The sequence below is a fragment of the Elephantulus edwardii genome, unplaced genomic scaffold (genome assembly GCF_000299155.1).
Source record: "Elephantulus edwardii isolate Elephantulus edwardi_28Jun2011 unplaced genomic scaffold, EleEdw1.0 scaffold00061, whole genome shotgun sequence".
NCBI lineage: Eukaryota > Metazoa > Chordata > Mammalia > Macroscelidea > Macroscelididae > Elephantulus > Elephantulus edwardii.
The window spans coordinates 8842011-8852452 of NW_006399811.1; the positions used below are offsets into that span (position 1 = coordinate 8842011).

At 37.8% G+C, this 10442-nt stretch overlaps 1 protein-coding gene across 1 annotated transcript in view; it reads left to right on the forward strand.

Annotated features, from left to right (window-relative positions):
- Window positions 1-10442, forward strand: part of AXDND1 (axonemal dynein light chain domain containing 1) — a 245076-nt gene that overhangs the window by 198761 nt on the left and 35873 nt on the right. The window contains exon 21 of the mRNA XM_006887769.1: window positions 3562-3672. Within this exon, the coding sequence (XP_006887831.1) occupies window positions 3562-3672 (111 nt within the window). The remainder of the gene's footprint in view (window positions 1-3561; window positions 3673-10442) is intronic.

Genomic DNA, 10442 nt, shown 5'->3' on the forward strand with positions numbered 1-10442 from the left:
ATATATATATATCATTTACCAGTCTTTATTGGTCTATAGCTGGTAAAGGACAATTTTTATAATTTCAGAGAAGGCATGCTTAGCTCTCTACAGAATACCATGTACCTTTCTCTCCCCAAAGAAGTCCTGTGTTAGTATTTCCAATTTCTTAGTAGTTTTACATTTTAAAAAAATTAACTAGGACTTGTTTGATAGCATGGAAATTCAGCTAGATAATTTTATCATTATGAATGAATTATCTTAAACTAAAAATGTTAAACTATCACGAGCTGCAATCCCAAAGGCACATGGTTTGAATCCACTAGCCTGCTCCACAAGAGGAAGATGGGTAGTCTGCTGTGTGATTTGCTGCCTCTGAAAACCCACCAGAGTCTCAGCTGTATGTCAGGCTCAGTGGCACACAACAATAACAAAAATGCAAGAACAAACAAAGAGGAATTTGAGCTTCAGCAGAAGGAGCTGGAGAAGGTCTGCAGCTCTATCATCACAGAGCTGTACCAGAGTGCTGGAGGCATGCCTCACAGCTTCCCTGGTGGTGGAGCTCCTCCATCTGGTGGTGCCTTTTCTAGACCCACCGTTGAAGAGGTTGACTAAGCCAATATGAATGAATACTTTAGCATTTATTGCTCCACAGTTAAATTTTGAAGGACCTAAATTTGTAGCACATTGTAGTTTCAAAGTGTAAACTGCTAGTCTAAGTTTCTGGGCATTCTCAATATTTCAATATGGAATGTGCATGTTACTGTTGTTGTTATGTGCCATCCAGTTGCTTGCGACTCATAGTGACCCTATGTACAAGAGCCCTAAATGCCGTTCTATCCTGTACCAGCCTCGCTGTCTCAAACACACTCATTCCCACCACTCCACTCACAGAATCGATCTATCTCATTGAAGGTCTTCCTCTCCTGCGCTGTCCCTCCACTCTCCCAAACATGATGTCCCTCTCCAAGGACCAGTCCCTCCTTGCAACATGCCCAAAGTATGTCAGACGAAGCTTCAGAATCCTTCACTCCAAGGAGCACTCCGGCTTCATCCTCTCCAGGACAAACCTGTTTGTTTTCCTAGCAGTAACACTCTTCTTCAGCACCACAGCTCAAAGGCATCAATTCTCTTACTATCATTCCTATTCACTGTCCAACTCTCCAATGCATAGCACGTAATTGTGAACACTATAGCCCGAATCAGGCGTACCTTAGTCTCCATCCTGACATCATTGCTCTTCAGTACTCCCAATGCAATTCGTCTCCTGATTTCCTGGCTGCTGTTACCAAGAGTGTTGACTGTGGAACCAAGTAAACTGTTAACTATCTCAATCTCATCACCATCCATACTGATGCTGCCAATTGACCCAGTGGTGAGAATCTCTGTTTTCTTAATGTTGAGCTTCAATCCATATTGAAGACTGCAGTCCTTGACCTTCTGTAGGAAGCGCTTCAGGTCCTCCTCAGTTTCAGCAAGCAGGGTTGTGTCATCTGCATAATGCAGGTTGTTGACGATTCTTCCTCCAATCCTGATGTCACATTCCTCCTCGTACAGCCCAGCGTCTGTTCTGCATACAGATTGAAAAGGTATGGAGACAAAATACATCCCTGACGGACCTTTTTCTTGATTTTGAACCATCCAGTGTTTCCCTGCTCTGTTCTGACGACTGCGTCTTGGTCCAAGTATGGGTTTCTCATTAGCACAATCAGATGTTCTGGGATTCCCATTCTTCTCAGAGTCAGCCACAGCTTGTTGTGATCCACACAGTCAAAAGCCTTTGCATCATCAGTGAAGCACAGATAGACATTCTTCTGGTATTCTCTGCTTTCTGCCAAGATCCATCTAACACTAGCTATGATATCCCTAGTACCACAACCTCTTCTAAATCCAGCCTGCACATCTGGAAGTTCTCTGTTCATAGTGAAAGAAAATAACATTGCACTTTATTATCACTGTATTCTAAGTGGAAAATGCAAGGTCTCAAATAAAGATGTAATTAAAGGTGGTACCATAGGGGGAAATAAAGGTTCATGGTACCCATGTTGTTGTTATTATGTGCCGTTGAGTAACTTGCGACACCTTGTGACCCTTTTACTACAGCCCTAAACTCTACTCTGTCCTGTGCCAATCTGTCTCCTATACACCCATCCCAATTACCCCAGTCATTGAATCAATCTACCTCATAGAGGGCCTTTCTCTCCTGCGCTGTCCTTCCACCCTCCCAAGCATGATGTCCCTTTCCAAGGACTGGTCTCTACTTACAACATGTCCAAAGTATGTCAGATGAAGCCTCAGAATCCTTGCCTCCAAGGAGCCACCCGGTTTAACCCTCTCCAGGATGAATCTGTTTTCTTACCAGTCCATGGTACACTCAATACTCTTCTCTAGCACCACAGCTCAGAGGCATCAGTTCTCCTTTTATCTTCCCTAGTCATTGTCCAACTCTCTGACGCATAACAAGTGATTGCAGAGACCACAGCTAGCCATTCTGATTCAGGCCAAATGGAATGAATCCTTGTGGAAAAGAACTTCAGATACTTTAAAAAATAAAACAAAATCAAAGAAACATACTTACTGAACTGGTTGAGAGTGAAAGTCTACCCAAAGCCGTTGATGCAAGACCTCTTTAAACTAGAAACCAAATATAGTTCCCTGAGATCACCTTTTACCTAAATACCACATTAAATTAAAAAAAATAATAATAAATAACACTTACTTCCAAAGTAACTTGCCTCCAGAAACTCTGTGAACATGGAGAAACAATGGCATTTATACAAGTGATCAGGTCTTTTGTTCATGGTATTGCTATGAGTCATCTGTAACTCCACAGCACCTAACAACAACAACAACATAGAGCTCTGCTGGTCTAGTAGATAGAGAGTTATGTTACCAAGCCAAAGGTGGATGATTTTAATCCATGGCCCTCAGGACTGGTTTTACTTGTTTTTGGTCATTCTTCTAAGTGGTATAGCACTGGTCTGTCCATTTGCTGTACAGAGATAACTCGAGATTACTGTGATGCTAAACACTGTGACACTGATGTGTCATATGTGATAATGGTTATCCATGGTACACAGTGTTTTGTAAAGCTCCCCAATTAAAACAAGTTTGGAAGCAGGAGTGGCATCCACTTCCAAAATAGTTTGCCTCTGGGTTCAGGTCTTTCCTTCATAGGGTCACTATGAGTCGTCTATAACTCCACAGCACCTAACAACAAACAACACAGAGATTAGAATATAAGTAAGTGTCATTTAAGTGTATAGCATCACAGTTAATCCTATTGTGTAAATTTATTGGGGCTGACTACTTAGGCTTTAGAGACCCCTCCAATCCTTTTACATTTTATTTTATGGTATTCAACACTTACCTATTACAACCCAGATTTCAAATATGGTTATTAAGTCATTAAATTATTTAAATCTCTCTTATAGATTGTCACCTCTGTACAAATCTTTGGATTAAATTCATAGGGAGTTAACTAAGCTCTACGTAGAGGAGTTGTACTTAGCTGTTAGAAGCGAGTCACGATGTTGGTGTATTAAAATTTTTTTTAACTAATTATCTTTTCTGTCTTCTCAGAGAGAATGTTTTGATTGGATCAATACAAGTGCTCTGCTCCTTTCTGAACTCAAAGGCAGAAGAATAATATTATTGAAGCCTGAAGAAGTTGAAAATCTGTGTGGAGAAGAGGTATTTTTCATGTCTAACATTAGTCATTACTCAAGTTCTTTTTCATATTTATGTAGATGGCTTTGTCCATTGTACTTAATCTCCATTCACTTAATTTATCAAAACAGGAATGGGGGGAGAATTGACATATCTCACTTCCAGTTAAAGCTGAGTTCAGAGGAGACTGTGACACCAGGGATATTATTGCTGATTTTCTATGGATCCTGGCTGAAAGCAGAGAATACAAGAACAATGTCTATTTGTGTTTTGTTGACTTTGCACAGGCATTATATTATGTGGATCATAACAAAATGTGGCTAATATTGAGAAGAATATAATTCCAGAACACTTATTTGTGTTTATATGAAACCTATACTTAGACCAAGAAACTCTTGTCTGAATAGAGCAAGGGAACACTGCATGCTTTAAAATCAGGAAAAGTGTACATTGGGATTATATCCTTTCCCCATAACTATTCAGTCTGTATGCTAAGCAAATCATTTGAAAAGATGGACTGTAAAGAAGAATGTAACATCAGGATCAGAGGAAGACTCATTAAGCACAACCTTGCTTACTGAAAGTGAAGAGGACTTGAAACGGTTACTGCAGAAGATCAAAGACTGCAGCTTCAATATGGATTGCCTCTCAACAGCAAGAAAACAAAAATCATCACCAATGGACCTATAAGCAACATCATGATAGATGGAGAAAAGATTGAAACTATCAATGATTTTATCTTACTTGGATTCACAATTAGTACTCTTGGTGCTAATAGTCAGAAGATTTCATTGGCAAGTCTGCTGTCAAGGACCTCTCCGAATTACTGAGGAGCAGTTTGAAGACTGAAGTGTGTGCACCTGATTCAGACCATGGTCTTCTTAGTCCCTTGCTATGCACCTGTAAACTATGCAATGAATATGGATAACAGAAAAATTAATGCCTTTGAGTTGTGATATTGGAGAAGAGAACTGTATATCCCAAAGACTATCAAAAGACTGTATAACAATGAAAGAACTTTTTTCCCAAAGAAAAAGTCAACTGGGTGTATAGTGACTGCAGCAGTAAGCTCGAGTATGCCAGTGATGATGAAGACAGCACAAGATAGGACAGGGTTCGGAGCTATTGTTCATAGGGTTGCCATGAGTCATACTTATAGTTGTTGTTGTTAAGTGTGACTGAGTTGTAGGCGACTCATAGTGACCCTATGAACGAAAGACTTGGACACTTGCATAACTTTCATCCTTTCTCCAGGTTCATAAGGTTTCTGGAGGCAAGTTATTTCGGAAATGGATGCCACTCATGCTTCCAAGCTTATTTTCATCAGGGAGCTCCACCAGACACTGTCCACCATGGGTAACCATTATTGCATTTGACACATCAGTGTCACAGTGTTCGGCATCACAGCAATCACAAATCACCTCTGGACGGCAAGTGGATGGATACACCAGGGCTATACGACCTAGAAGAATGTTTTGGCATGCAATCTCAAAAGTTCTCAGTTCCAATAGATCCTCTGCTGTGGGGGAAGGACAGATGGTCTCCTTCTGTGCAATTTACTACATATGAAAACCTATGGGAGGGACATCTATGGGTCAGTTCTGACTCAATGACACACTGAAACAACAAAATTTATACATAAAACATTCTGCAAGAATATTCAAAATGTGTAGAAGTTATCGCTTCTGAGAGCTGGAGGTTCTTCGTTTGTATTGTTTTTAGTATTTTATAGCAATCTGATCTGATGTTATCAGGAAAATGTTGCAAACTATCTGCTTTGGAAACTTATTAGTAAATCTTGAATATTTTTCTATGCCATATAGATAAATTTCTACAATTGCCTTAAATTGTACTATAAAGTATTTTGGTTTGGGCTTATAGCATAATATGCTTAAGTATTTTCTGATGAAGGAAATGCACTTATTTAGAGCTTTTGCTTTTTAACATTGCTGCACTAAATACGCAGGGACATTTATTATTTTATTTCTTTTTTAAAATTAATTTTAATAAAAGTTTACAGAAACTTAGGGTTTCCAGTCATTTGTTGTTGTACTTTTCTCTGTGCCCACCCCTGTCCTCAATTCACTCTTCTTGAAAAGTAAAATAAAAACTCTTTGATTGATATGCAATCCCTGCCCTCAAATCCACTCCACTGTGCAGTCTTCATTCTGGACTCCTGTCATGACAATAATATCCCAACATATATCCCTTTTTAAACAGTTCTCTTCCTCATCTGTTTTAATGCAGTATACATAATTCCTCTCCTCCTTCTCTTGTCTTCCCTCAACCTTGATGTCAGTTCTGTTTTACAGCAGTGGCCCTATGCAATATTTGTCCTTTTGTGACTGAGATATTTCACTCAGCATAATGTCCTCCATGGCCATCCATTTTGCATAATATTTCATAATATTTTTGCATGTTTTTCAATGTTGCATAGTAATCCATTGTATGATTATACCAGAGCTTCTCTATCCATTTGTTTGTTGATTGGCACTTGGGTTGTTTCTAGTGCTTTGCTATTGTGAACAAAGCCGCAGTAAACATGGGTGTGCATATATTTGCTTGGGTGGCAGTTATGGTTTCTTTAGGGTATATTCCCAGTAGTTGAATTGCTAGGTCAAATGTTATTTCTATTTCCAACTTTTTGATAAAGTGTCATGAAGCTTTCCATAATGGTTGCACCATTTTACACTGCCACAAACAGTGAATAAGGGTTTCCGTTTCTCCACAACCTTGCCAGCATTTGTTGCTTGCTGTTCTGTTAAATTTTGCTATTCTTACTGGAGTGAGATGATATCTCATAGTTGTTTTCATTAGCATCTTTCTTAGAGCTAGGGATTTTGAACATTTCTTCATGTGCTTGTTCGCCATCTGAATGTCTTCTTCAGTGAAGAGTCTGTTTATATCCTATGACCATTTTTCAGTTGGGTTATTTACCTTTATCTTGTTGTGGTGCTCGAGGATTTTATAAATTATAGATATAAGTCCCTTGTCTGACATGTCACTGTCAAATTTTTTTTCCAATCTGTGGCTTCCCTTTTTACCCTGTTGGAGAAGTATTTGTATGTGCATACATATTGGATTCTTAGAAGGTCCATTCACCTATTTAGACTCTCCTGGTTGTAGAGTTACCAGGATGCTTGGAAAACTGTTTATGTTGTGGATTAGGACTTCTAGAGTTCTTCTAAGCTTTTATTTAGTGAAGTTTATAGTCCTTGGTTTTAGTTCTAGGTCCATAATCCACTTGGTTTTTGTGTATGGAGTGAAGTGTAGATCTTGCTTGAGTTTTCTGCAGATAGATTTCCAATTTTGCTAACACCATTTGTTAAAAAGGCTGTCATTTCCCCAATTAACTTATTTCAGCTCCTTATAAAAAATCAGTTGACCATAGGTAGATGGGCTGATTTCTGGATTCTCAATTTTATTCCATTGATCTTTGTGTCTGTCGTTGTACTAGTACCACGCTGTTTTGACCACCACAGCAGTGTAGTAGAATTTGAAATCAGGGAGTGAGATGTCTTCTCCCTTGTTTCTCTTTTTAAGAAGTGCTTTGCTTGTTCTGGACCTCTTTCCATTCCAAATGAAATTGGGAATTGCCTTTTCCATCTCATTGAAGAATGGAATGTGTATTTGTATCGGGATTACATTGAACATGTAAATTGCCTTTGATAGTATTGTCATTTTCAAAAACTGAGTCTTCCTATCCATGAGCAAGTGATACTCTTCTACCTCTTCAGTCATCTTTTTGTTTCTTGTAGTAATTTTTGTCATTTTCTTTGAATAGATCCTTTGTGCTTCTGGTTAGGTTTACTCCTAAGTATTTAGTCTTATGATCAGCTATTGTGAAGGGTATTGTTTTTCTCACTTCCAGTTCTGTATTCTCTTTTTCACTGTTGAGAATTCAATTTCATTTTTCTGTGTTGATGTTGTATCCTGCCACTTTGCTGAAGTGGTCAACTATGTCCAGTAGTTTCCTTGCTGAGTCGTTAGGGTTTTCTAAGTATACTATCATATCACTGCATAGAGAAATAATTTTACCTCCTCTTTGCCAATTTGGATACCTCTTATTACCTTCTCTTGCCTTATTGCTATCACTAAGACTTCTAATACCATATTGAATAGGAGAGCTGATAGTGGGCATCCTTGCCTAGTTCCTATTCTCAAGAGGAATGCCTTTAATCTCTCTCCATTGAGAACAATGTTGGCTATCAGATTTGCATATATACTTATTACTACATTGAAGAAATTCCCCTCAAATCCTATTTTGTTGAATGTTTTAATCAGGAAAGGGTGTTGCATTTTGTCAAAGGCCTTTTCTGCATCAGTTGATAGAATCAAGTGGTTCTTGTTCTTTGCTTTGTTAATGTGATGAATTACACTGATTGATTTTCTCATCTCTAACCATTCTTGCATACCTGTTATGAATACCACTTGGTCATGGTGAATTATTTTTTTGATGGATTCTATGGGCCAGGATTTTATTCAGGATTTTTGCATCTATGTTCATGAGAAATACTGGCCTATAGTTTTCTATTTTGGTGGTGGCTTTACCTGGCTTTGGTATCAAAGATATGTTTGTTTTGTAGAGTGAGTCTGGAAGAATTCCATCTTTTTCTATTTTTTTTAAATAGTTTGTGTAGGATTGGTGATACTTCTTCTGTGAATGTGTGATAAAATTCACTTATAAAGCCATCTGGTCCAGGACTTTTTTGGCTTGGAAGTTGTTTTATTACCTTTTCAATTTCTTCTTTTGAAATGGGTCTGTTCAGGTGTTCAGTTTTGGTTAGTGTCAGTTTAGGTAGGTTGTGAATTTTTCAATTTCCTCTAGGTTTTCATATTTGCTTGAGTATAATTTTTCATCATATTCCAATGTTAGCCTTTTCATTTTAATTGGTTCTGTTGTGACATTGCCCATTTCATCTCTTATTGAGATTATTTGTGGTTTTTCCTTTGTCACTTTTTCTAGTGGTTTGTTGACTTTATTGAACTTTTTAAAGAACCAACTCCTTGTTTTGTTGATGGTTTCAATTGTTTTTTTTTTTGTTTTCTATTTATTTCTGCTCTAATTTTTATAATTTCAGGTTTTTTAGAGGTGGTAAGGTTTTCTTGCTGGTTCCCCCCCACCCGCTCCCATTTGTTGGAGATATTGTATGAGAGAGTCAATGATCATTTTTTCTTGCCTTTTGATATGGCTGCTTACTGCTATAAATTAACCTCTGATTACTGCTTTGGCTGTTTCTCAGACATTTTCATAAGTGATATTTTGTCATTTGTTTCAAGAAACTTTTTAATTTTGTTTTTTATTTCTTCTAGTACCCACTCATGTTCACCTTCCAAATGTATGGCTTTTTCGCCTTTATACTCTTGTTATCAATTTCTAATTTTGTAGCATTGTGGTCTAAGAAAATGCTTTGTATTGTTTCTCCATTTGTGGATTTATTGATGCTTACCTTGTGACCTAAAATATAATCTATTCTGGAGAATGTTCCATGCACATTGGAGAAGAAGGTATACTGTGATTTTGGGGGGAGGAGATGGTTGGTTATGCTGTATAAATATCTATGAAGTCAAGTTGGTTTATTGTGTGGTTTAATTCGTGAGCATCTTTGGTGAGTTTTTTTCTGGTAGTAGTTCTAACTTTTCTTCAGAGTGGTGTATTGAAGTCTCCAGCTACTATAGTACTGTTATTTATTTCCTTTTTCAGTTTTGTTAATGTTTCTTTTACATATTTTGCAGGTTTTTCATTTAGTGCATAGATATTTATTATTGTTATGTCCTCTTGTTCTGTTGACCCTTTAAGCATTATGTAGTGACCTTCCTGGTCCTTTGTGATGGTTTTTGCATTGAAATTTATTTTATCAGAAACTAATATCGCTACTCCTGCTTCTTTCTGGTTGCCATTTGCTTGGCATATTTTTTCTCATTCTTTTATTTTAGTCTTTCTTTATCTTAATTTTTCAGGTGTGTCCCTTGTACACAGTATATTGATGGATTTTGTTTTTTTATCCAGTCTGCTACTCTCTTCTCTTCAGTGGTACATTCAGACCATTTACATTCAGTATGATTATTGAATGGCAAGATTTTGTTATAATTTTGTTCTTTTTGGTGTTGTTGCTAGTTACTTTGGTCCATGCTGCTTTCTGTCATACCTCTGCAAGAAGGACATCTCTCAGTGTTTCCTGCAATGCTGGTCTTGTTTTTACAAATTCTCTTAGTTTTTTTTTCTGAGAATATCTTGATCTCTACTTCATATTTGATGGATAATTTTGCTGGGTACAGTATAGATTGTATACCAATTGACATATTTCAGCTAACAGATGCTGCCCTGGATGTGCTCATCAAGTTGTGCCAAGGAATCTGGAGAACAACCACTTGGCCAACTGACTGCAAGAGATCTATATTTGTTCCCATTCCAAAGAAAGGTGACCCAACTGAGTGGAAACTACAGAACAATATCATTGATTTCACATGCAAGCAAGATTCTACTGAAGATTATCCAAAAACGGCTGGAACAGCACATCAGCAGAGAATTGCCAGAAGTCCAGGTTGGGTTTAGAAGGGGTCATGGTACTAGGGATATTGTAGCTGATGTCAGATGGATCTTAGCTGAAAGCAGGGAATATTAAAAGAATGTCTATCAGTGTTTCACTGATTATGCAAAGGCATTTGACTGTGTGGATCATAACAAATTGTGGCTGACTCTGAGAAGAATGGGAATCTCAGAACATTTAATCGTGCTAATGCGAAACCTATACTTGGACCAAGAGGCAGTCGTCAGAACAGAGCAGCGTAAC